The sequence below is a fragment of the Tursiops truncatus genome, chromosome 15, assembly GCF_011762595.2.
Source record: "Tursiops truncatus isolate mTurTru1 chromosome 15, mTurTru1.mat.Y, whole genome shotgun sequence".
In the NCBI taxonomy this organism is placed as follows: Eukaryota; Metazoa; Chordata; class Mammalia; order Artiodactyla; family Delphinidae; genus Tursiops; species Tursiops truncatus.
The window spans coordinates 64,893,184-64,920,636 of NC_047048.1; the positions used below are offsets into that span (position 1 = coordinate 64,893,184).

Here is a 27,453-nt window from a genome sequence, read left to right on the forward strand (position 1 = left end):
GGAGACGAAGCTGTTTATTTTAGCAGCCCCCAAACGGGCTTATGCTGCTGTGAATTGCAATCTGTTCTATTTAATGAGCTATTCACTGAATTACCATCTAAGTTTTTTATTCTAGCCCTCTCTTATGGAATGAACAAAATAAAACCTTTCAGAGTGTCTTTTTTTTTTTTGGTTTAACTCTCCCAAGTTGCATGTGGAATTTGCTGGTCTAGCTATAGATTCCCACCCCCCTCTTTTTTTTTTTTAAAGTTTCTTCAATTTATAAGGAAAAGACAGGCAAAGGAGCCAGATGACCTTACATTTAATGCTGCTGGTTTGCAGTAGTTCCCAGATATGGCATAAAGAACTCATATGCTCATATGCTAATACCAGAAAAAGTCTATAAAACAAAGACTTTTTCCTTCTTTGAACTATGGAAGTGCTCACAGGCTTGGAGCCAGACGTGTGTGGGTTTTTATCCTGTCTCTAGCACTTGACTCAGCTCTGAGCGTTGTGACCTTTGGAGAGTTCTCCAACTCTTCTAAGCCTCAGTTTCTCATTTGAAAGTGAAAATAGTAATGATTCTTACCTCTTGGGGTTTAAGGAAAAATGAGAAATCCATGAAAGTGCTTATTAGCACAGTGCCTGGCAGACAGTAAGGACTCAGGAAATTGTGCTGTTATTATTCAATTTTTGCTGCCCATCCCTTGTCAGACTGAAAGGACTAACAGAAAAAGGTTTTGGAGTAGGAAACCATGTTCCAGTCAAGTCTCTAACCGAAACTCAGTGACAGTCATTTGGCATCTATCTCAATTTTTCCATCTGTGAGATCTGAAAATGGTGTTTGCTGTACATACCCAACACCAGGCATATACAACAAGGGAGGTTCATGCAGATCCGCAGCTTTGAAAAGTAAAAAATGCTGTGTGTGGATGTTCAGTTGTCATTGCTTCACAGAGAAAACGGTCACCTTCACTCTTCTCAAATGTGAGAGTTGAATGAATTAATTTGTGGAAGACATCCTTTAAATCTTAACTCTCTTGTATTTGAAATTGTCGTATTTCAAATACAATTCAATGTATATATAGATTTTCACTTTGAAATTTTGTAAAATACGATATCTTTACAATACTTAAGGAGGTTACTGATTTTTTGGAATTTCTCCTTAATCTCTATTAATCATATTCCCATTTTCTTTTACATCTTTATTGGAGTATAATTGCTTTACAATGGTGTGTTATTTTCTGCTTTATAACAAAGTGAATCAGTTATACATATACATATGTTCCCATATCTCTTCCCTCTTGCATCTCCCTTCCTCCCACCCTCCCTGTCCCACCCCTCTAGGCGGTCACAAAGCACCGAGCTGATCTCCCTGTGCTATGCGGCTTCTTCCCACTAGCTATCTATTTTACGTTTGGTAGTGTATATATGTCCATGCCACTCTCTCACTTTGTCACAGCTTACCCTTCCCCCTCCCCGTATCCTCAAGTCCATTCTTGTGGACTGTGTCTTTATTCTTGTGGTCTGTGTCTTTATTCCTGTCTTACCCCTGGGTTCTTCATGACATTTTTTTCCTTAAATTCCGTATATATGTGTTAGCATACGGTATTTCTCTTTCTGACTTACTTCACTCTGTATGACAGACTCTAGGTCCATCCACCTCGTTACAAATAGCTCAATTTCATTTATTTTTATGGCTGAGTAATATTCCATTGTATATATGTGCCACATCTTCTTTATCTATTCATCCGATGATGGACACTTAGGTTGTTTCCATCTCCGGGCTATTGTAAATAGAGCTGCAATGAACATTTTGGTACATGACTCTTTTTGAATTATGGTTTTCTCAGGGTATATGCCCAGTAGTGGGATTGCTGGGTCATATGGTAGTTCTATTTGTAGTTTTTTAAGGAACCTCCATACTGTTCTCTATAGTGGCTGTATCAATTTACATTCCCACCAACAGTGCAGGAGTGTTCCCTTTTCTCCACACCCTCTCCAGCATTTATTGTTGCTAGATTTTTTGCTTATGGCCATTCTGACTGGTGTGAGATGGTATCTCACTGTAGTTTTGATTTGCATTTCTCTAATGATTAATGATGTTGAGCATTCTTCCATGTGTTTGTTGGCAACCTGTATATCTTCTTTGGAGAAATGTCTATTTAGGTCTTCTGCCCATTTTTGGATTGGGTTGTTTGTTTTTTTGTTATTGAGCTGCATGAGCTGCTTGTAAATTTTGGAGATTAATCCTTTGTCAGTTGCTTCATTTGCAAATATTTTCTCCCATTCTGAGGGTTGTCTTTTGGTCTTGTTTATGGTTTCCTTTGCTGTGCAAAAGCTTTGAAGTTTCATTAGGTACCGTTTGTTTATTTTTGGTTTTATTTCCATTTCTCTAGGAGGTGGGTCAAAAAGGATCTTGCTGTGATTTATGTCATAGAGTGTTCTGCCTATGTTTTCCTCTAAGAGTTTGATAGTTTCTGGCTTTACATTTAGGTCTCTAATCCATTTTGAGCTTATTTTTGTGTATGGTGTTAAGGAGTGATCTAATCTCATACTTTTATATGTACCTGTCCAGTTTTCCCAGCATCACTTATTGAAGAGGCTGTCCTTTCTCCACTGTACATTCCTGCCTCCTTTATCAAAGATAAGGTGACCATATGTGCGTGGGTTTATCTCTGGCCTTTCTATCCTGTTCCATTGATCTATATTTCTATTTTTGTGCCAGTACCATACTGTCTTGATTACTGTAGCTTTGTAGTATAGTCTGAGGTCAGGGAGCCTGATTCCTCCAGCTCCATTTTTCGTTCTCAAGATTGCTTTGGCTACTCGGGGTCTTTTGTGTTTCCATACAAATTGTGAAATTTTTTGTTCTAGTTCTGTGAAAAATGCCAGTGGTAGTTTGATAGGGATTGCATTGAATCTGTAGATTGCTTTGGGTAGTAGAGTCATTTTCACAATGTTGATTCTTCCAATCCAAGAACATGGTATATCTCTCCATCTATTTGTATCATCTTTAATTTCTTTCATCAGTGTCTTATAATTTTCTGCATAGAGGCCTTTTGTCTCCTTAGGTAGGTTTATTCCTAGATATTTTAGTCTTTTTGTTGCAGTGGTAAATGGGAGTGTTTTCTTGATTTCACTTTCAGATTTTTCATCATTAGTGTATAGGAATGCCAGAGATTTCTGTGCATTAATTTTGTATCCTGCTACTTTACCAAATTCATTGGTTAGCTCTAGTAGTTTTCTGGTAGCATCTTTAGGATTCTCTATGTATAGTATCATGTCATCTGCAAACAGTGACAGCTTTACTTCTTTTCCGATTTGGATTCCTTTTATTTCCTTTTCTTCTCTGATTGCTGTGGCTAAAACTTCCAAAACTATTTTGAATAAGAGTGGTGAGAGTGGGCAACCTTGTCTTGTTCCTGATCTTAGTGGAAATGGTTTCAGTTTTTCACCATTGAGGATGATGTTGGCTGTGGGTTTGTCATATATGGCCTTTATTATGTTGAGGAAAGTTCCCTCTATGCCTACTTTCTGGAGGGTTTTTATCATAAATTGGTGTTGAATTTTCTCGAAAGCTTTCTCTGCATCTATTGAGATGATCATATGGTTTTTCTCCTTCAATTTGTTAATATGGTGTATCATGTTGATTGATTTGCGTATATCGAAGAATCCTTGCATTCCTGGAATAAACCCCACTTGATCATGGTGTATGATCCTTTTAATGTGCTGTTGGATTCTGTTTGCTAGTATTTTGTTGAGGATTTTTGCATCTGTGTTCATCAGTGAACATCCTTGTTCATCTTTGTGACATCCTTGTCTGGTTTTGGTATCAGGGTGATGGTGGCCTCGTAGAATGAGTTTGGGAGTGTTCCTCCCTCTGCTATATTTTGGAAGAGTTTGAGAAGGACAGGTGTTAGCTCTTCTCTAAATGTTTGATAGAATTCGCCTGTGAAGCCATTCGGGCCTGGCCTTTTGTTTGTTGGAAGATTTTAAATCACAGTTTCAATTTCAGTGCTTGTGATTCATCTGTTCATATTTTCTATTTCTTCCTGATTCAGTCTTGGCAGGTTGTGCATTTGTAAGAATTTGTCCATTTCTTCCAGGTTTTCCATTTTATTGGCATAGAGTTGCTTGTAGTAATCTCTCATGATCTTTTGTATTTCTGCAGTGTCAGTTGTTACTTCTTTTTCATTTCTAATTCTATTGATTTGAGTCTACTGCCTTTTTTTCTTGATGAGTCTGGCTAATGGTTTATCAATTTTGTTTATCTTCTCAAAGAACCAGCTTTTAGTTTTATTGATCTTTGCTATCGTTTCCTTCATTTCTTTTTCATTTATTTCTGATCTGATTTTTATGATTTCTTTCCTTCTCCTAACTTCGGGGGGTTTTTGTTCTTCTTTCTCTAATTGCTTTAGGTGCAAGGTTAGGTTGTTTATTCGAGATGTTTCCTGTTTCTTAAGGTAGGATTGTATTGCTATAAACTTCCCTCTTAGAACTGCTTTTGCTGCATCCCATAGGTTTTGGGTCGTCGTGTCTCCATTGTCATTTGTTTCTAGGTATTTTTTGATTTCCTCTTTGATTTCTTCAGGGATCACTTTGTTATTAAGTAGTGTATTGTTTAGCTTCCATGTGTTTGTATTTTTTACAGATCTTTTCCCGTAGTTGATATCTAGTCTCATAGCATTGTGGTCGGAAAAGATACTTGATACAATTTCAATTTTCTTAAATTTACCAAGGCTTGATTTGTCACCTAAGATATGATCTATCCTGGAGAATGTTCCATGAGCACTTGAGAAAAATGTGTATTCTGTTGTTTTTGGATGGAATTTCCTATAAATATCAATTAAGTCCATCTTGTTTAATGTATCATTTAAAGCTTGTGTTTCCTTATTTATTTTCATTTTGGATGATCTGTCCATTGGTGAAAGTGGGGTGTTAAAGTCCCCTACTATGAATGTGTTACTGTCGATTTCCCCTTTTATGGCTGTTAGTATTTGCCTTATGTATTGAGGTGCTCCTATGTTGGGTGCATAAATATTTACAATTGTTATATCTTCTTCTTGGATCAATCCATTGATCATTATGTAGTGTCCTTCTTTGTCTCTTCTAATAGTCTTTATTTTAAAGCCTATTTTGTCTGATATGAGAATTGCTACTCCAGCTTTCTTTTGGTTTCCATTTGCATGGAATATCTTTTTCCATCCCCTCACTTTCAGTCTGTATGTGTCTCTAGGTCTGAAGTGGGTCTCTTGTAGACAGCATATATATGGGTCTTGTTTTTGTATCCATTCAGCCAGTCTGTGTCTTTTGGTGGGAGCATTTAATCCATTTACGTTTAAGGTAATTATCGATATGGATGTTCCTATTCCCATTTTCTTAATTGTTTTGGGTTTGTTATTGTAGGTCTTTTCCTTCTCTTGTGTTTCTTGCCTAGAGAAGATCCTTTAGCATTTGTTGTAAAGCTGGTTTGATGGTGCTGAACTCTCTCAGCTTTTGCTTGTCTGTAAAGGTTTTAATTTCTCCATCAAATCTGAATGAGATCCTTGCTGGGTAGAGTAATCTTGGTTGTAGGTTCTTCTCCTTCATCACTTTAAATATGTCCTGCCAGTCCCTTCTGGCTTGCAGAGTTTCTGCCGAAAGATCAGGTGTTAACCTTATGGGGATTCCCTTGTGTGTTATTTGTTGTTTTTCCCTTGCTGCTTTTAATATGTTTTCTTTGTATTTAATTTTTGACAGTTTGATTAATATGTGTCTTGGCATGTTTCTCCTTGGATTTATCCTGTATGGGACTCTCTGTGCTTCCTGGACTTGATTAACTATTTCCTTTCCCATATTAGGGAAGTTTTCAACTATAATCTCTTCAAATATTTTCTCAGTCCCTTTCTTTTTCTCTTCTTCTTCTGGAACCCCTATAATTCGAATGTTGGTGTGTTTAATGTTGTCCCAGAGATCTCTGAGACTGTCCTCAGTTCTTTTCATTCTTTTTTCTTTATTCTGCTCTGCAGTAGTTATTTCCACTATTTTATCTTCCAGGTCACTTATCCGTTCTTCTGCCTCAGTTATTCTGCTATTGATCCCATCTAGAGTATTTTTAATTTCATTTATTGTGTTGTTCATCGTTGCTTGTTTCATCTTTAGTTCTTCTAGGTCCTTGTTAAATGTTTCTTGTATTTTCTCCATTCTATTTCCAAGATTTTGGATCATCTTTACTATCATTATTCTGAATTCTTTTTCAGGTACACTGCCTATTTCCTCTTCATTTGTTAGGTGTGGTGCGTTTTTATCTTACTCCTTCATCTGCTGTGTGTTTTTCTGTCTTCTCATTTTGCTTATCTTACTGTGTTTGGGGTCTCCTTTTTGCAGGCTACAGGTTGGTAGTTCCCATTGTTTTTGGTGTCTGTCCCCAGTGGCTAAAGTTGGTTCAGTGGGTTGTGTAGGCTTCCTGGTGGAGGGGACTAGTGCCTGTGTTCTGGTGGATGAGGCTGCATCTTGTCTTTCTGGTGTGCGGTCCACGTCTGGTGGTGTTTTTTGGTGTGTCTGTGGACTTATTATGATTTTAGGCAGCCCCTCTGCTAATTGGTGGGGTTGTGTTCCTGTTTTGCTAGTTGTTTGTCATATTGTGTCCAGCACTGTAGCTTGCTTGTTGTTGAGTGAAGCTGGGTGTTGGTGTTGAGATGGAGATCTCTAGGAGATTTTCGCCGTTTGATATTACGTGGAGCTGGCAGGTCTCTTGTGGACCAGTGTCCTGAAGTTGGCTCTCCCACCTCAGAGGCACAGCACTGACTCCTGGCTGCAGCACCAAGAGCCTTTCATCCACACGGCTCAGAATAAAAGGGAGAAAAAGTAGAAAGAAAGAAAGAAAGAGGATAAAATAAAGTAAGGTAAAATAAAATAAAGTTATTAAAATAAAAAAAAATTTTTAAGAGAAAAATTTTTGTTTAAAGTAAAAAAAAAAAAAAAAAGCAGACAGACAGACCCCTAGGACAAATGGTGAAAGCAAAGCTATACAGACAAAATCTCACACAGAAGCATACACAATACACACTGACAAAAAGAGGAAAAGGGGAAAAAATAATATATCTTGCTCCCAAAATCCACCTCCTCCATTTGGGATGATTCCTTGTCTATTCATGTATTCCACAGATGAAGGGTACATCAAGTTGATTGTGGAGCTTTAATCCGCTGCTTCTGAGGCTGCTGGGAGAAATTTCCCTTTCTCTTCTTTGTTCGCACAGCTACCGGGGTTCAGCTTTGGATTTGGCCCCACCTCTGCGTGTAGGTCGCTGGAGGGCATCTGTTCTTCGGTCAGACAGGACGGGGTTAAAGGAGCAGCTGATTCCGGGGCTCTGGCTCACTCAGGCGCGGGGGAGGGAGGGGTACGGAGTGCGGGGCGAGCCTGCGGCGACAGAGGCCGGCATGACGTTGCACCAGCCTGAGGTGAATTCCCGGGAAAGTTGTCCTTGGATCCCGGGACCTTGGCAGTGGCGGGCTGCATAGGCTCCCCGGAAGCGGGGTGTGGATAGTGACCTGCGCTCGCACACAGGCTTCTTGGTGGCAGCAGCAGCCGCCTTAGCATCTCCTGCCCGTCTCTGGGGTCCGCGCTGATAACCGCGGCTCGAGCCCGTCTCTGGAGCTCCTTTAAGCAGCGCTCATAATCCCCTCTCCTCGCGCACCAGGAAACAGAGAGGGAAGAAAAAGTCTCTTGCCTCTTCGGCAGGTCCAGACTTTTTCCCGGACTCCCTCCCGGCTAGCCGTGGTGCACTAACCCCTTCAGGCTGTGTTCACGCGCCAGTCCTCTCCCTGCGCTCTGACCCCGATCTACCGAAGCCCGAGCCTCAGCTCCCAGCCCCGCCTGCCCCGGCGGGTGAGCAGACAAGCCTCTCGGGCTGGTGAGTGCCGGTCGGCACCGATCCTCTGTGCGGGAATCTCTCCATTTTGCCCTCTGCACCCCTGTGGCTGCGCTCTCCTCCGCAGCGCCGAAGTTCCTCCCCTCCGCCACCCGCAGTCTCCGCCCGCGAAGGGGCTTCTAGTGTGTGGAAACCTTTCCTCCTTCACGGCTCCCTCCCACTGGTGCAGGTCCCGTCCCTATTCTTTTGTCTCTGTTTATTCTTTTTTGTTTTGCCCTATCCAGGTACGTGAGGAGTTTCTTGCCTTTTGGGAGGTCTGAGGTCTTCTGCCCGCGTTCAGTAGGTGTTCTGTAGGAGTTGTTCCACGTGTAGATGTATTTCTGATGTATCTGTGGGGAGGAAGGTGATCTCCACGTCTTACTCTTCCGCCATCTTCCCAATCCTCTCCCATATTCCCATTTTAAGAGCACTTGATTTGCCTGCCCAAATTGTTTTAAAATAGCCTGTCTAATATAATAGCAGATCCAGGGGTTGTCTCTTTCTTATAGGGAAGTTTAATTTATTGATGAGAGGACGAGCTAATTGTCAGTACTAAACATGTCCTGTTGAGGTGACAGTTTGTGTCTTCTACTTGAGGCATGTCTCCCAGTGGCTCTTCTGACTGTCTAGGAGCACTGTCAGTCAACAGCTCCCGTCTGTCCATTTACCCATATGCAGGCAGAAACTCACTGCATCTGGTTATGAAGGTGCTTCAGTCCTAGATTTGCCACAGGTTATCAAAGCTAAAAGGAACCTTCAAGAAGGCCTGATCAGGGAAGACAGAGGTCAGCCCCCCTACACTCTCCAACCTGTGATTGGTGTAAACAGTGCTGACTGATTGCAGTGTTCTTCCTCTACTAAGCTCCAACTTGGCTGCACAACGCTTTTCCAATATGGTCATCTACAGCCATGACAGTGAAGTAGAGTTGGCACTCAGGAACCCTATTTCCCTTCCCTGATCCAGCTTAGGCTTCTAATTTCCAAGCAAAGAAGGCAAGGCCAAGAAAAATTAAATGACTTGCCTACAGACACTAGTAAGTTAGTATTAGAGTTGGGATCTGATCCCATTTGCTTAGTTCTTTAAGATGTCTAGGTCTTCCTCACACACAGAAATCCAAAGAACCATATCAAGTCCTTATCTCAAGATCAAATTTTTATCTAGTGTCTTAGAAACGGAGAAAAAGAGCCAAAAATGCATTAATCCATTTATAAGAAGTTGACTCTGTTCACACATTGTGAGACGGGTGGATAATAAAGGTGACATACCATCCTACTTCTTTCTAAAACAGACCAGAACTTGAGAAGCCTAAAAGAACTGTACGCAAACTTCCTTATTTTCCATCAGAATAATACATAATCACCCTGCTTTTTTAAATTTCCCTTTAAACATGGAGTAAACATTTGTGCTCAGCTTCCGTGAATCCACTCAGCAGTAAATATTCCATGCCACAGAGTTGTAACAGGCTAGATTAGGGACTGTCCTGACAGCAGTCACCTTCTCTGTGTGCTGGTTTCTGTGATGCTTCTAAATCTGTCAGGGCACAAACTTTGTCTTAGAAGCCAGTCTGTGTTTCATCTTTGTGCCTGTTCAGTGCGGTGATGGTGATGCCTCTCTTGGAGATGAACTGTAATCATATCTCAGATCTACATTGGAAAATTTCACTTTCAAATCATGTGGCCTTGTGTCTAAAAGTAGAATGTCGAATTGAACGTTGTTAGAGTCTTGAAGTTCTGAGGAAAGAGGAAAAAATAGAATTTGTCAATGTTCTCTTGGGTCCAATCCTTTCCACATGACAGTATTTAGAGAAATGGGAAGGTACATTATGTCTGGTTAAAAGAAGATCAGATTGTGGGGAAGAGTATGAAAAAGAAAAAATCGCCAGGGGCATTTCTGATGTAATTGGAGAAATTTAATTTTGCTAAACTCTATTTCTTAAGCCTTTCTGTTATTTAGTATCTTCCTTTGTTCTCCAAACAGCTCTAAAACGTATACCTACACAACCATGGTAGTAGGAAAAGAGCACATTCTTGGATTTGAATCCCAGTTCTCCTACCCACTAGCCTTAGGCAGGTTGCTCTGCCTGAGTCAGTTTCCTCATCTGAAATGGGGGTAACAATCCCTACCGCGTAATATTTGTGAGAAGTAAAGGAATCAGTATAGGTAAAGCACTTGGCACTATAATAAGCCCCCAGTAAACATCAGCTGCTCCTCCAAGGTGGGTAGATGGTGGTAGCAATGGCTATTATTCAGACTGCGTCACACAACGCCTGGTATGTAGTAATCAATCAAAAACTATGATCTGCCGGTAGCTAGGATCTAATAAGCAAAGAAACACTCCCTTCTTTCTCTTCTTTCTCTCTCTTAATGGCAGTGATATTCCGCTCTTGTTCTCTTCCACCCTAGCCGAGTTGACCCATGCTATTGTTCCCTCTGTTTAGAATGTTCTTTCCAGCTTGTCAAATTCCTTCAGAATCCAGCTCAAATGTTAGATTTCCCTTGAACTCTCCTGACTCCTCAAAACAAACTTAGTCTGTCCTTCTCCTGGAGTCCCATGGCACTCAGTACAGTTTGAGAGGTCCTTCATAATAGCCATCACTACATTTTAAAAAGAAGTTTGTTCATATTTGTTAACCTCATTAGACTTTAATCTCCTTGATTATGTAGACTGTCTTATTTATCTTTGCCGCCCCTGGTACGTCATGTAATACCTGGCCCATAGTTAGGTGTTCAGGCAATCTTTACCAGGTAGATGAATGAATATGTTTCTCTCCAAGTTCCCATGTTTGGGAACCTCTAAGGGTTTGGTCTCTGTCCTCTCCTCTGCTCCCCTCCCCTCCCCTCCCCTCTTCTCTTCCCCATCTGATATACTTCTCACATAGGCTGATACTGTGGCCTCCGAGCTGTACACTCTGCCTGCCTCTCAACACTTTAAGCCGATGTGTCCATCATAGAGGTGTTGGCACATTCTCATTCACTTTCCTGCACAGTGTAGTCAGCAGCTCATCATATCTCACTTCTCTGGCCAGCATTCAAGCCTCCCACCAGCTAGCCCTCCAAGGCACTGTCCCTCCCCATTTCCTAATGTTTCCCCTCCTACCCCATCCACAGAAGTCTTAGCACACACAGCTCATTAATACAGCTGAACTTCTACCTGCATTTTTCCAATCCTGTTTCACAAATGCTTTTCAAGAGTCTGCTATGCAAAAAAGTACCATGCAAGGTGCTTTCTAGGGTACAAAGATGATTTAAAACTTTACAACTCTTGCTTTCAAGGAACCTACACAGGAAAGAGGCACACGTCTGAATAACTATTGCAGGACAGGGCATGGGAGGTGCCATAAAAGAGGTACAAATCCAAAACTTGGGGGGTTTGAGGATTGAAAAATCACAGCAAGTTAGAAAACACTGAGACGTTTTTAAAGCTCTCAGGAGAAGTTTTGTAAGGAGTATCACGTTTTAGACTTTAAATACATTATGATAGAGATTGGGGATTGGGAAGAGTACCAACATTACAAGCAAAAGTGAAGGGGCCAGAAAAGGGAGGGCAGGCCTGTTTGTGCTGTGTGTATGGGTCGGGGGCTAGTGAGCAGAAAGTATGAACTGCATAAGGCATTTGCATAAGGCTTCGGACCACAGGAAGGCCTTCATTCTTAAGGCATTCATCCTGCTATGTCTGCCAGTCAGGATCCTTGAAACCTTACCTAAGTCACTTCTTCCCAATGCCCTAACATCTTAACCAGCCCTGATTAGCACCCACCACTTGTAATTACTTTAAATTTGTGGGTGCACTGTATCCCTTTACTTTTTGGTCATTTTCTGTGTTACTGTGACCTTCCCGGATAGACAGTCAGCTTCTTGGTGACTAAGACCAGGGCATCCCCTTACCTCCATTTTCATTCCTTTTCTGCCTTAACTCAATGCTTAGGAAGGTGTTCTTGCCACTAGGCACTTAGCAGGGTCCAGATCTGAACACTGTGCTTCATGTTACTCATTTCCACCTCAGAGGTGAATTAGACAGGATTCCTGCCCCCGGGGAGTCCATATTCTAGTAACTGGTAATTATGAGCAACTTACTTAACCTCTGTGTGCCTTGGATTCTAATTTGTACAGTGGGATTAATAATCCCTTCCCTGCTCTCTTTAAATTTGGTAATAAGGACCATATACATAATAACACTTTAAACTCTGCAGCATTATAGAAATGTGAAGTATTAACAGCAAATGCTTTTTGCATGAGTGAAAGTCAAGAGTAATTTTCCTTCCTGGGCCCCCAGCTTCTGAACACTTAGGAGTTCTGGAGCAGGAAGTTATGATTATGAGCAAATGAGAAACTAAAGAGGCCCTTCTACTTGTAAACTCCTTGGACGTCAGTCCAGTGCTCCATGACTACCTCATGAACGTTAGCACTATTACCAGATTACCAAGGAATTTGCTACTAAACAAAGCTATGAATTAGTGGTGGTGATTTACTGAGCAGTACAAGGCCTGGCAAATCTAGAACCCTCTATTGCCTCTCAGACAGAGGCCTTTGGGAGTGAGATGAAAAGTAGCCTTGTGTAGCTGCAGGCTGGCCCCCTGGGCAAATAAAGAAGCATGTTATCTGCATCTAAATAGTCTCTGAAGGATGCTGGTTGGAGATTGATGACCACAGTGGTAAGTCCTTCGAGTTTGGGAGAGTGGAAAGCAGGGTCCCAAGGGCTTCTGTCAGTGACAGGAGCCTGAGTTGGCAGAGGGAACCATGGCCATAAAACCACTGACGGAATTAAGAAATGGATTGTCGTCATCAAAGGCATGTATTCAAGCACCTGTCTTCTTAGACCAGTCGCTAGTCGTGTAGAATGAGTCCCTCCTCCAGTTCTGACCCCTGAGAGATGACAGCCTAAAACGGAGATGTCTTTTTCCTTTCATTCACTGCCTGGATGTTTACTGAGCTGGGGATGTAAAGACAAAATTCAGTCCCCACTTTCACAGAGCTCACAGTTCACCCTCATGAAATAAAGGGAGTTATAGAAACAGGGAGCTGATGATAACTGAAATCAGTGTGAATATGACGTGCCAGAAGAGGTCGTGTCATGGAGTGACCTGCAAGGGTGCTGTCAGGAATTTTGGAAAGGAGGAGTTTTTAGCTTTAAGGCTCTGTAAGAGAGGTAGCTTAAAAATAGCGTTGGCTTGAGAGATACCCCAGAATCCCTAGGAAGGAAGGCCCTAAAGTCCCTGAGTTGGGAAGAAGAGGCCTCTTGGCAAAGGTGGTGGTAATCCACTGGATGAGGGACTTTGGAGATGGAGGGGAATGAAAATACTCTACAATGATTGTGATGGTGGTTACACAACTCTGACTATACTAATTGTATGGTATGTCAATTGTATCTCAATAAAGCTGTTTTTGTTTTTTTTAAAGAATCTACTAGAGAGGAATAGATATGGGGACAGCAAGTCTGATAGGTCTGGGGTTACAAAAGTTTAGGAAAGAGACTCGCATCACTCATTAGGACTTTGGCCTTGAGGGAGTATTGAACTTGTGGAATGAAATGGAAAGATGGGCAGCATTTTGCATCTAACAAAATGTAAGCCAAAAGGGACACACAGATTGGGTACCTGTGCCATCACCAGGATACCAAGACAGAATCGTAGAGAAAGCAGCTCTCTTCCCTAGGTTAACTTGATCTGGAAGGGAAGGAGAATTAAGTATATCTGTAGAGAGGTTATTTATGGAGGCTGGAACGAAAGAGTAAAGAATGAGTAGAAGCAGATGAATAGATTTGTGTCCCCATCAGCTTATTTTTTCAGGTTGAATATGTTGATGAGATCATTTTGGCCCTGAGTAACTGTATAGGAAAAATGGACTTTAATCTTGACTCCCTGGGCCAACAAGAGAACATAAGATACTTTAGAGTAATGGGAGAAGCAGGAGGCAAATCGAGGCAGAGTGGTTTTCTTTTGTTGTTGTAGTTGTAGTTACTACTCTTCTGTGTATTATGGGTGGACTAGAAACCTATTCTTTCCTCCTTCACTCACTGTGTGGCTTTTATTCCCAAACGTTCATTCATTTCTAGGACATGGTCCGGCGTGGAGAAATCATAGACAATGACATTGAGGATGAGTTCTACCTCCGGCGCTTGGATGCAGGGCTTTTTGTTCTCCAGCACATCTGCTACATCATGGCAGAGATCTGCAATGCCAACGTGCCCCAGGTAGGAGGGGGCTGCCCCTGGATGGGCCCTTCCTTCCCTGACTCCTTGCTTGCCACCTGCTTAGGTAGAATGGAGCGAATCACACTCTCCTTGAATTCCTTCACTCTATGTGGGCCCTCTCTTTCAGGGGGTGAGGTGAATACTTTCAATGACGTATTCTGATGTCTACCAGGGCAAATGATGCTTTTTCTTTCTCTTTCCACTCTTCCCCTTCCTTATTAGATTCGCCAGAGGGTTCACCAAATCCTAAATATGCGTGGAAGCTCCATCAAAATTGTCAGGCACATCATCAAGGGTGAGTTGCACGTTGCTTGTGTCTGGGGCTCCAGGGAAATTACGCGATGCTTTCTGTCTCTGTCAATATCCCTGGAATTTGGTGCATAACATTCTCTGCACTGAAGGCTTAAGTGTGTTGTCCAGTTCAGTGTGTGTCCAGGTCATCTTGTCAGAATACCGAAGACTAACCTAGTTATTCTCTGCCTCTAACCCTCTAGTTCCAGAATTTTAAAAACACATAACAAACAAGGAGCACTAGGTGTTGGAAATTTAAAAACAAAACAAAAAAACACCAAACAAGAAATAAACAAAAAAATCTAGTTCCAAGCTGCATGTAGTGGAAGGAAATTGCTTTCTTAGGGGAAAAAAACAAGGAACTAACAAGAACTACCTGGAATTAAGGCAGAAGGAAGTGAATCTGAGGCAGTGTGGTGCAGTAGAAAAAGCATGCCTGCTTTCCAGTGCTAGCGCTGCCCTCCGCCAGCTGTGTGAGCATGATCTAGAAGAAATTTTGCAAAGGTTCACAAGATACTTACATGACAGCATCCAGTGTAGTGCCTGGCACACAGAAAGTGCTTGGGCGAATTTCCTTCACCTACCCCAACGGGTCTCTCAAATGCTGTTGTATCTTTGGCTGGGCCTGACTCAGCTGGAGTGGCTCCCAAGGGGCCTCCAGTCGGCGAGCATGCTCTCAATCAGCTCAGTGGTGCAGTTCCACCCTCGAGCCACTTAGCACAGACTAACACACATGGCGGCTAGAAGCCTGTATTGGCTTTTATAGTACTGATAATGCCAGAGTTCAGAGAGAGAGTCGTGATGGACGTAACTGCAGGCACATCATCTCTCTCTCTCTGACCCTTGTCCTGCCCACTTCTAAGATGAGAGATTAGGCTAGATTTACTCAGAGGGTTTGCCTGTAAGTGGCTTATAACTCCTGTTACATGTGGGAGATGAAATGTGGAGATAAATGATACATACAATAAAGTGAAGAGAAGTTAAGAGCCATGGGCTCTGGGATCTGGCTCCTGAAACAGAATCCTGGCTCTGCTGTTTACTGTGATACCTTGGGCAAGGTATCCAACTGCTCTGGGACCTCATAGATTAGGTAAAAGGATTAAATGAGATGATATATGGAAAATATCTCAAGTTAATAAGTTCTTGGCAAATGTGAACTATTATGAGTATTATGAACTATTATGATGATGATTATCATTAGCAGCATTATAAGTGAGGCACGGCTAAAACCCCATGGGAAGCCTTGTGGGAATAGTAACATTGAGCTGGGTCTTAGACATTCCAAAACAAAGGAACAGTGTGAGTGAAAACATAGGACTGGAAATCACATGATCAGCACAGCCCTCCCAGGAGGGTGGGGATGGTAAATCCGTCGTGCCCATTTTGTAGATGGAGCCTTCAAGCCATTGGAATTTATTGTCTTCTCCCTCAGAAAGAGGAAAGGGGGAACTTGTTCATGAGCCTGGCCTAGCATCTTCCACAGTGGCACCATGGGTGCTCCCTCTTTCTCAGTGTCACATTCACATGAGTTACTGCTCAGGGTGTCATGCCACCTCCTCCCTAATGCAGCTGTGGTGATTTGCAACCCCAGCCTTTAAATGGCATTTACTTTCAACGCCCACGTGTTCAATTGGAACTTTTTATTACTCTCAGCTCTACTCTCCTGCATTTAGGCTTCTCCCTGCACCTCCATTCCTGTGATCAAAACAGTGATCTGAGAAAGGAAAAGTGTTTTTAACAGGTGCTGACACGTAGTAGGTGGATGCTTTTCTTTCAGAGATCCTAACACATATACCTGAGGTTATTCAGGATTTCCAGTTGCTGTGAGCCAGCCTCTGTCTCCCTCAGATCCCAGTTTATTCCCCAAGTGCCTGTTAAAGCACTGGGTGCATACTGGGTGCTGAATAGACATTTGTTGATTGTCTGGGCAGGTGAGCAGGTGAGCAGCCTGCACAGATGCTGTGTTCATTCCCACCACTCTTGTTCCTCTCCCCTGTTGCTTTCTTTTCCCGCTCTGTCCAGACTCTCAGATCCCTCCTCCCAGACCCAGGTCCGGCCCTTCAGCTCTCTCGCCATCACCCTTCACAGCCAATCCATTAGTAAAGCTGCCACGTCTGCCTCCAGTCTCCATCCTGAATCAATCCACTTCTCTCCATGTATTATTTCCCATCATAGCACCCAGTTTATTTCCTTCCTAGCCCTTATCACAGTCTGTAATTACTTTTATTTATGTCTTTGTTTCCTTGATTTGTGTGTCTCATACATTAAAGTGTAAGCTCCGTGACGTAGGGACATTGGCTCGTTCTCCGTGTCTCCTCAGCACCTAGAGCAATGCCAGGCACATAATGGACACCCGGTGAATATTTTAAACATTGTTGAATTAAACCCTACCCTTGCATGAATTTAAATTGGCAAACGTTTACTGCGACTCTCCTCAGGGCTCGGCACAGTGCTAATACTGTGCTACTAAGGTGTCACACAGCACCTGCCCTCATGGAGCTTATAGTCTTCTGGGGAACATAGACGTAGAAATGACCAACCATAATCAAGCTAAGTGAAATACACACTCCAACAACTACTCAGCTGGCATTGCTGGGTGCCAAGCTCTGTATCCAGTACTAGAGATACAAGGAAGAATAAATAAGCAAGATCCCTATTCTTGAGGGTTCATGGTCTAGCTGGGAGAGATACTCGAAACTAACTATGATGTGCTAGGTGCTGTGTTAAAGTTGTGAACAGCGTTAAGGGACTGATAAGGGGGCAGTAATGGAGGCACAGGCCATACCAAGGAATCCCAGGGGAGGAGAGGCTGGTCCCAGGACTGGGAATGGTGTCCCAGAGGGAAAGGCACGTCCCAGGCAGAAGGAGCAAACATCCAACACAGGACATCAGTGGCCTTCATACGGACTCTGCCACATCAGTGGAGGCCAAGCAGGGGTGAGGGAGGCTGGAGCATTGGGTGGGGTTGGGAGTATTGCTGGGCAAGTCTCTCGAGTTCTGTTGGGTACACGGTGAGTTTGGGTTACGGGTAGCGCCTGCATCCCTTTGTTGGCCAGCAGAGAGTAGACATTCTCATTGGGGCGGGAGAGGTGCTTGTTTGGACAATTTGAAGTCAGTAGTATGGAGATGATATTTAAAGCCAGGAGATTAGATGTCATTGCCCAGGTCAAAGAAGTCCTCACAGGACGCTGACCACTGAAAACAAACAGAAGAAAGTGTTCTCTCCAGATGGAAGGTTAAGGTTATAATAAAGGGCTCTCGCTGGCCCCAGGAAGCCCATCTGCCTGCGGCGCTGGGCGGTGGAGCTGTGCCACAGGCTGCCTCTCAGCAGCCCCTGAAAGTGGTGCAATGAGCAAGCTCCGAGCAGTGCTGGGGTTGCAAAGGGGTGAGGCTACCGCAGGGCTGGATAGGGGTGGCATCTGGGCTCTGTTCAGGCCCACCTCTTAAAAGCCTTCACGCCCTCCCCCTCCTGCCTCCACCCTTCATTCCATCACAATGCACGAAAAAACAAAGCCTCACAAAGAAAGCCAGCTCATCGGTCTGTCCTCTTTGATTTTAATTTTGTTTTTCAGTTTGGGTTGCTTCCTTTTTTTTTTTTTAACGTGCTAATTAGATGCAAGCTTCTTTCTTTGATTTTATGTCCTATATATTTCCTAAGTTTTGCTGGCAGGATGACAGCTGATGTATCCCTTGAGGTCTCAGGAAAACGCTGATGAGGCAAGCCCAGCAGGGGACTCTTCCCGTTATATTTCAGTCCCCTTTCTCACGATCTTCCTCCCTCCTTTTCTGTTGGGGGTGCCAAGAGAGCTGGGGAAAATTGATGGCTCACTAAAGTCCCTTGGTTTGCAGACTGCTTACTCAGTGCTCCCAAAGTCCAGCTTTCCCTGAACTGGCAGCAGCTCTGGCCTAAGGCCTCTGGTGCCCGCCTAGGGGACGGTGGTCTCTGTGCCAGAGAAGGACCACGCGCTCTGAAAGGGCAGTGACAGTCGTCCTGGCTTTTACCTTCTGGTGCCTGGCCCATGCCTGGCACAGAGAAGGGGCTCAGCTAATGCTTATTGAGGGTACTGCTGAGGTGGTGCTTCAGCCTTCTTTGTGCTGTTCCAGAAATCCGGGACCAGTAGGTAGAGTGGTCTCTCCTGAGCACGTCCTCTGTGCCAGGCTTTTAATGTATGTTCTCTGGTTCTCACGACGGTCCTAAAAGCAGGATTACAGTCTCCATTTTGCAGATAAGGTAACCAAGACTTGTGGTTAAGGTTAAGGGATGTTACCCAAGTCACTATTAATGCTGGAAACTGGATCCAGACTCAGTCCGTCTTCCATCTGGCAGAAAGGAGAGCTCTAACTGTACCAATCGCCTGATACACTCCTACTGCATTTTAAGAAAGAAAATTCAGTGCATCCACCTTTACAGAGTACCCACTGGCGTCACAGGGCACTAGGTGGGCTCCTTAGATGAGTGAGACACTTAGGAGGCCCTGTCCCCAGGGCAATTCAGTGCCATCACATGTGAGATAAATAAGCACAACACAAAGCAGATTGAAGTCAGTGCTAAGGTATGGAGTGAGACTCAAGAACGCACAGTTAATTCTGCTGGAGATTTAAAAAGGAGCTTGACGATCCAGAGAGGCTGCACAGAGGAGGAGGTGCTCGGGGTGTTTTTTTAATTGTGCTAAAATATGCATAGGAGCCACCACTTAACCATTGCTGCTGCCACCACCCCCGCCCATAGAACTTATTTTCATCTTGCAAAACTGAAACTCTGTACCCAGGAAACACTTACTCCCCATTCCCTCCTCCCCCAGCCCCTGGCAACCACCCTTGTATATTCCGTTCCTGGGAGGTTGATGACTGTAAGTAGGGAGATGGCTTCCTGAAGCCCGTGAAGGACCTCCATATGCAGATGCAGATGTGCACTGAGTGGTCCTCTCCTTGGATATGGAGTAGGCACTGTGACCTGGGAATACTTCGTATAAATACTTGTGCCGGGGGTTAGCCTGGAAGCCTCTGGTGAGCCTCCTGGATGTTTTAGTCACTGGTGAAAGTTGTTGGAAGATCAGGTGGTGCTGGGCTGTTTGGCAGAGGAAAGCTTAGAGGATTACTGACTCAAAACTCTTGTCACTGGTGGCGAAAAGACTGAGCCAAAGACTTCAGAATGCTTTCGGAGATTGGCTCCCGGCCCTTTGATTTGCTTGTGTTCTTTATGGCTTGAAGTCTTCTCTCAGAAGCTCACAAACACGTATTTCCATATTGAGTTCAGCTCTTGGTAACCTGGGCTTTGCCTCTGTGATTTGAAAGCTGCAGAAGCTGATAGGGTTTCTCTTCCGGTGACACGTTGATGTGTGTGACTTGCGCCAGGCCGTGGCTGCTATGGCCTCTAGGGTTGGGAGGCAGGAAAGGACCCTGGAGGGGCTGTTTAACCTTAGGCAGCTACTTGCCCTCTCCCTAAGCCACAGTGTCTATAAGATGAGGGTAATCTGCCTCAAAAGGTTGCTGTGGGAATTAGATGAGGTGCTGCAGGTAAAGTGCCTACATGTTGGCACGTAATAAGTGCCTGATAATGGTAGCTACCGTCACCGTTGTGATTCACATCCCGGCTCACGCAGGAATAAGCAGAGCTGAGAGGTACAGGCCGGCAAGAATTCTGGCTCTCTGTAACTTGGGGTAAGTTAGTAGATAACCGGTTTGAGCCTTCCTTTACTCCTCTGTAAGAAACAAACCGCAAGTGAATACTGCCCCAAGGAAGGTTGAGGTTGAGATGCAGTTGGGGGCCTGGGACAGAATACTTGCTCAGTAAAGGCAGGTTCCTTCCTTCCCTTCCTTGGCCTAATCCTTTCACCAGTGCTGGCAGGAAAGCCCATGGACCAGCACCCAGGCCATACTCCTCAGGGCCTGGTGGGGGTGGAAGGGGTAGGTGGTGCTTTTCCAAGCAGCTGAAAGGTCTGTGGGAAAATGGTCTATAGGGATGTGACCCTGTTAGCGCTGTAAGCAAAGGGTAAGTTTCCTTCTCCTCCTCCTTTAAGTAGGTTTCATTTTAATCAGATCCCTGATGAAGCTTATATCCCCAGTTGCAGCCCCAGCACAACATCCTCCTCCTAGAGAAGTGACATTAGTCCCTCCACACTCATCCTTGTCATTAAGGACTCTCTGTTAGACCTCAAGGATTTTACTTTCCCAGTTTCTATTTTGTGATTATTTCTATGTCTTCAAGGGTTTTCAGTGTAAAAATATTGGCGTTCCTCTTCTCCCCACTCACCCTTCCTCCTGCACTTTTTCAAGGGTGAGTGTTTAAGGCTTAAGGTCCAGGGATCTGAACCAGGCTTGTGAGCGCTGGTCCCAGTCTCCGTCCTCAAAGACAGTCTTTCCCCATCCGCCAGCCCGGTGTCCCTCCCTCTTCCTCTTACCAAAAACAGAACAGCTTGTATTCCATGTCTGAATAGTAAACCTGCTGTCTAAAGTTTGCTTTAATATTTATGCATTCAGCACTGCTGCCTGTTTTTGATCTCCATCAAAGCTTTTATTGTAAGAGCATTTGAAAATGCTGGGGAAGTCGAGAAGGGAGTCTATGTGTACACCGTCTTTCTCACTCTCCAACCCGACTCACGCTCTTCCTGTCTCCCCTCTCCCTCTCCCCTACCCTGAAGTTCTCCCTTCATCTAGCGTCTCTCTTTTTCCTGCATTCTCTCCCTTTCTTACACACACACACACACACACACACACACACACACACACACACACACACGTGCGCGCGCGTGCGCACAGAGCAAAGAGGACTCTTTCCCGAGACCTCTGGGAGGAATCTGTTCAATATTTATAAACTGCTGCAGCAGCTTTAATAACCAGAGGAAGCTGGCACCACCAAGGTCTGCTCCAAATAGGATTCTACTCTGGAAACAAAGAATGAGTTGGGGTAGGGGGTAGAGGGTGAGAGGTGAGGTACACAGTTGGTAGCAGCTGCCACGGCCAGTGGGAGAGCACCCGGGGCTTGTCAGACCCGGTGGGCCTGGCCCTGTGGCTGGCTTGCTGCGGGACCCTGGCCGGTCACCTGTCCATCCAGTTGCAGTACATTTCTGAGAGGCCTGCCAGCCCTGACACTCAGTGACCTGGCATGAAGGAGCATGGCCCCAGCAGCCCACTCCACATCTGTTCTGGCTGCTGAGGCCCCTTTACTCCAGGACATTCCCTCCAGAGCCTTACCTTTTTTTTTTTTTAACATCTTTCTTGGAGTATAATTGCTTTACAGTGGTGTGTTAGTTTCTGCTTTATAACAAAGTGAATCATCTATACATATACATATATCCGCATATCTCCTCCCTCTTGCGTCTCCCTCTCACCCTCCCTATCCCACCCCTCTAGGTGGTCACAAAGCGCTGAAGAGCCTTACCTTTTGTGAGGACGTTGTAGCCAGACGCCCTGCCACGGCTGGGCTGCTTTGGAGATTTTTTCCCCAAAGGATGGGGAACAGGCAGGGTAAGATAACTGCCTAGGTAAGAGGATGTCACTTTGGGGACCGGCTCCCCAGCCCCACCCCCATGGCTTTTGACGTGCCTTTTTCACTTCTGACACATGTTCTTGGTTTGAATATCAGTTCCTCTACCATCCTAGACTTGGGCAGGTTGCTTCAGTTCTCTAATATGCCTCAGTTTCCTCATCTCTAAACAGAGGTGGTGCTCTTTGCCTTATAGGATTGCTGCAAAGATTATATGAGACAATATAGATAAATGTCTGGCACGTAAACAGTGTTCACCACATGTGAGGTCCCATTCCACTCTGTACAGGATAGCCCCTCTTCCAGATCCTACTAACTTCCTTCACAGCCCATCTCCAGAGAGCAGGTAATCTGACTGTTTCCTCCTTCCCCGCATGTGGAGCAACAGAGGAGACTTGTCCATTGGGTGAGTGCTCTGTGTACAGCGGTGGCATGTGTTTTTCTAAGGCCTTTGGAGGGGTGATTCAGCAGGGGATTGATACAAACTTTGGGCCTCTATTCTGCGCATCCCTAGAAAGAGATTAGGTCCCTCCAGGGAAGTTGGCTTTACTTGGAAAAAAATCACTGCCCCAAAGGATCAGACTGTTTCTCCACTTCCCTCTCTCCTGGGTCTGAGAATACATTGGAACAAAGTGTTAGTTCAGTCCATTAAGACTCTTGCTTTCAGACCATGCCTCTGAGGGTATTAAATGCTATAATGGTCATTTCTGTCTCTCCTGGGGCAGCGGCTAGATCATTCACATGTGAGTAAGAGATACCACTTACATACAGCCCCTAGCCTTCTCCCGCAGCCCAGTTTCTGTTTTCCCATCACCCCAGCCCTCCCTTTAAGGAGACTTAATAGAAGGGATCACAGCCGTTTGCTGTTGGAGGTGATGGATGGGCCTAACAGAAGAGGATGATTTCCAGGGGGAGACACACAGCTGGCACACGTCTGAATCCCAAGTCCCGTTTTCCGGCACATGTCCAAAGTAGTAAAGAGGATGGAGGAAAAATGAAGAAGTGGCAGGGGCAAGGTATTTCTCCATCACGGTGGGGGATGGGAGGTAGGGGAGGGTTTGCAGGCTTTCTTCCCTTTCCCCACTCTTTGTCTGATTTGGGTGAGCAGATGTTTTATTATGCAGAAGCCTCTTGCAAGAGAGTTTTCTATTGTTCCATTTCAGGCCACCCCAGGCAGGGAGCTGGGGGCAGACCCGCAGGCACTCATTCCTGAGCCACTGCTTTGAGAGCTTATTCACAGCACCAGACTGGTAGTTGGCTCTCAGCCAAGCTCTGCTGGGAATTTAGCTGAAAGTAAGGCGGAAGCCCCTACCTTCATGACGCTGTCAGTCTAGAGGGAGAGAGGGGACAAGTAGAAGATGATCTAGAAGTCAGGCCTGCGGTGGAGACAGAGGCTTGAGAACAGGAACAGGAGTCAGAGGTGAGCGGGCGGGGCTTTGCGGAGAAGGTGTCCTTGAAGGATGTGTGGTGTTTCTCTGAGAGAGATGTTGCTGGCCTGAGCAAAGCAGGCTCAGGGAGGGAGCTAGCGTATCTTGAACATCTGTTATTATAGGTTCTTTACATGCATTTGCCGAGGGGGAGACCACGCAAGGCCACCTAGGATTGTGAGTCAGAGTCAGGATACAAACACAGCCCACAGTGTTGCACCATCTCCTGTCTGAGGGCGGGGGCAGGGCATGGTCAGCGCACAGAGGATTTGGCTCTCCGTCCCCCGTCCCCGTCCACGGTGCTCTGGGAGCCACCACAGGAAACCCAGGGCCCCAGTCACCACACAGGCCCTGCACTCTCATCCCTAAGCTCCACACATCATTTCTGTGCCATATCGCACCCCTTCCCGCCTCCTAAAACCAGCTGACCACATAATCTGGGGGGGCCAGGACACTTTTGAGAATAAAATGGAGGTGTGTTAAGTACTCTGTTGGGATAACAGGGGAAACGGGACCATATGTTTACCCACCTTACAACTCTTTGATTATGTTCTGTCATCAGCATCATGTCCTGTATTCCCATCCTCTTTAGGCGTATTTCCTTTATCTTCCTGCTCTAACTAAAACTGTCTCTACCGGGGATGGGTCCTCTCAAGTGGTACCTACTTTCTCCCACATGCCTTTTACCACTGGAGACGGAGGAGGGGCCTTCCACGCTCCTCCTGGGCGTCTCTAGACCATTCTTTCTCCCTCCCTCTTTCCAAAAAACACCCATTTGTTTCAATCTCATGTCAGTGGACTGTACCGCAGCCCCCCCCTTCGTGGTGCAGACACCTGTTCCCCTTATTCCCTGGAGGAATTCCAAGCTCCCTGTCACCCTCTCCACTACCCTGTCGTATTTCTTAGCAACTTCACTATCCACATCTCTTTCTCTCACGCCCCATTTCCAGTCTCTCAGTAAATCCTGCTGGATCCACCTTCAGAATACATCTAAAATCTGAAGACGTCTCACCTCTACCATGACCTCCTTGGACCAAACCACCAATCAAATCACATCTCCTTCCTTCTGCCCTTGCCACCTTAAGGGTATCTTCCGCACAGCAGCTAGAGTGAGCTGGCTAAAGTCAAATCATGTCATTCCTCTGCTTAAAACGCTCTTATAACTTCTCATCTCAGGGGAAAGTCCAAAGTCCTTACAGTGGCCCGACACGACCTGTGCCCCGCCCCTCCCCGGCTCTGAGCTCCTTGCTCACCGCAGAGGGTCCAGGCATGCTCCCCTCTCAGCCCCTGCTCTGCTTGCCCCTCTGCCACTCGCTCCCAGATATTCCCCCACACACCTGCTTCAGGTCTTTAATCAAATCCCCCATCTCTGTGAGGCCTTCTGACAGCCACCCTATATATTTTATTTGCCTTTCGGTTTGTCTCCCCCACTAGAAAGTAGGCTCCACAAGTGCAGAGATTTTCACCTGTCCTGTTTTGATCAGGACTTTATCCCCGTTGCCTCAGATAGTGGTTCTCAAATGTGAGCAGCATGAGCACCGCCTGGAGGGCTTGTTCACAGACTGCTGGGCCCCGTCCTCAGAGCTTCCTAATAAGTAGGTCTGAATTGGACCCAACTCTACATTTCTTTTTTTTTGGCTGCGCCACGCAGCTTGTGAAATCTTAGTTCCCCGACCAGGGATTGAACCCAGGCCCCGGCAGTGAAAGTGCCAAGTTCTCACCACTGCACCGCCAGGGAAGTCCCCAGATCTGCATTTCTAACAAGTTCCTGCGTGATGTTGCTGCTGTTGGTTGGGGTTCCCGCTCTGAGAACCACTGGGTCTGGGCAGCATCTGCCCATAATAGCATCCACTGTGTGTGTTAAGTGAAGAAAGGCTGCAGCTAGGAGGGGACTGCGGGCAGGGACAGGGGAGTTGGGCCCTTTCCCCCATGGGCCGTGAATGCAAGACCAAGGAGTTTGCACACAACTGCCACCGTGGCTGCCACTGGAGGCATTAGAGCAGCACACACCCCACGGGAGCTGGGGTTCAGGGAGAGGCATGATGTGACCCGGCCACGAAGGACCCCACGCCTCAGATTCATGCCTAACCCTGCCTTTGTCTCCCCAGAGTATGCAGAGAACATCGGGGATGGCCGGAGCCCGGAGTTCCGGGACAGCGAGCAGAAGCGCATCCTGGGCTTGCTGGAGAACTTCTAGCGGCCCCTGGCCCTGGGCAGCAGGGACTCTCTCTGGGCCTCCCCCAGAACAGTTTTTACGGAGCTCGATGTGACTTTTGGACAAATAAAAGCTAGTTTTGGTATTCCTGGGCTGGTGTTCTCTGTACTTTCTAACCTTTACCCAACACCTTTCCCAGCAGTGCTCACGGAACGCGTCTGAGGAAGCTTAGTGGTTGGCCTCCCCCTTCCAGTGAGGAAACTGAGGCTCTGAGAGCAGATGAGTGATAAAGTGGCCACTGGGGCTGCCCTGGGGGTTGCGGTGAGGCTGCCCATCTGCAGCTGGGAAGGGGAAGGCATGGACTGGGGACCTCTCTGGGGCTTCCAGCCCTGACACGAAGAGCCTGGGCGTGTAACACGAGGTACGTGGCTCGTGCAGAAGCACCCTGGGGAGGGCTTCCTGGCACTGCAAGGCCGCCCGCAGAGCACACAGTCCTCAGAGCAGCGGTCTGAACCCCGGCCACATGTCCGAGTCACTCTGGTTGGAAGGGGGCTTAAAAGTACATATCAGTGTTGAGCCCTACCCCAGAATGATGAAATCGGAATGTCCAGTGAGGCCCAGGCCCTGGAACTGTCCTAAGCCCCCAGGTGGTTCCTAGTGTCAGGGTGAGAGCTACCACTTTAGAGTAGACAGGGCGTCCAAATCCAGCTGCATTGTTTACCAGCTGTGGCGGTTTGGATAAGTGGCTTCACCTTCTTGAATCTCACTTCCTTCATCTGCAGAGTGGGGGTAATAATACCCATTTGGTGATTTCTTTTGTCCTTCCCTCACATGTCTGTGGCTTCAGAATTGCAGTCTCACCCCTTTTACAGGGACTGTGAGAAAGCTGGTCTCCTCCTCTACAGAAGTCAGCGGTCCTTTAGCGTGTTTTTATTCTGTCACAGAGCATAGAGTCCTCGTTGAGTGAGGGGTGGGAGGACAACCGACTTAGAATGAAGTGTTCAGCCAGGGTCAGCAGGCCAGCTGCGAGGGACACCGCATGCTGTGTCCCGTGGCCACCATTCAGTCAGAGCAGCTCTGGCTGCTCAGTGAGCCCCCAGGGACAGGGCTCCAGGCGGCCACTACCATCTGGCCAGAGTTGACATGCCAGGAGAAACTGTTCGCCATCCCAGGCAGCCCCCCAGGGGGACTCGTAATTAGGTGGCACCTGTATCACCCCGGATTGGGCTGGTGATGGAGCAGTGAGTGAGGCAGGCCCTACCCTCTCGGTGCTCACGTCCAGCCTGGCGGGAAGATGGACAGTGTGCCTGTTATTACCATGAGGTAAGCACTCCCCAGGGAGGCATCTTGAGCCTGCTCCAGGGCCCGTTACAGAATCAGAGTTGCCCTACAGTCACATATGGATTTAGTTATTTTTTAATTTCACTTTTCTGTAATTATAATAGCGACCATGTATCAAACACCTGCTATGTGCTACTCACTTTACGTCCGTTCTCTCTAACCTGCACAGCAGCCCTGCTGGCATCATTATCCCCGGTTTACTGAAGCCGAAAGAGAGGTCCCAGAGAGTAAGTAACTTGTGCAAGGCCCTGGGACCAGTACGCATGGAGCCGGCATTCAAAGCGAGGTCTGACTCCACAGCCCGTGCTCTGCCCTCCCTTGAGCTGCCTCTGTTCAGGAGACAATCACAGGTCCCTGACTGATACAGTCCACTTTGATCTGTTCTACTGTCCATATGGGATTTAATGAATTCACAACAAATGTAACCTATAGAATCTTAAATTTTTTTTAATTTATTTTATTGAAATATAGTTGATTTACAATGTTGTGTTAGTTTCTGGTGTACAGCAAAATGATTGTTCCCTGTGCTATACAGTCGGACCTTGTTTATGCATCCTATATATAATAGTGAGCTTCTGCTAATCCCCAACTCCCAACCCATCCCTCCCCCACCCCTCCTCCCCCTCGGCAACCACAAGTCTGTTCTCTATGTCTATGAGTCCGTTTCTGTTTCATAAATAAGTTCAGAATC

At 45.7% G+C, this 27,453-nt stretch overlaps 1 protein-coding gene and 1 long non-coding RNA gene across 2 annotated transcripts in view; both read left to right on the forward strand.

Moving 5' to 3' along the window:
- The window catches only part of CTNNBL1 (catenin beta like 1), a 169,248-nt gene extending 143,682 nt beyond the window's left edge, over positions 1–25,566 (forward strand). Inside the window, exons 14-16 of the mRNA XM_019943897.3 lie at positions 13,925–14,062; positions 14,285–14,357; positions 25,375–25,566. Coding sequence (XP_019799456.1) covers positions 13,925–14,062; positions 14,285–14,357; positions 25,375–25,463 — 300 coding nt within the window. The 3' untranslated portion in view covers positions 25,464–25,566. The remainder of the gene's footprint in view (positions 1–13,924; positions 14,063–14,284; positions 14,358–25,374) is intronic.
- On the forward strand, positions 14,364–24,395 carry LOC117308350 (uncharacterized). Its single transcript, XR_004522324.2, has 2 exons — positions 14,364–22,855; positions 23,003–24,395. It is a non-coding gene; the product is annotated as an uncharacterized lncRNA (long non-coding RNA).
- Positions 25,567–27,453: the final 1,887 nt, after the last annotated feature.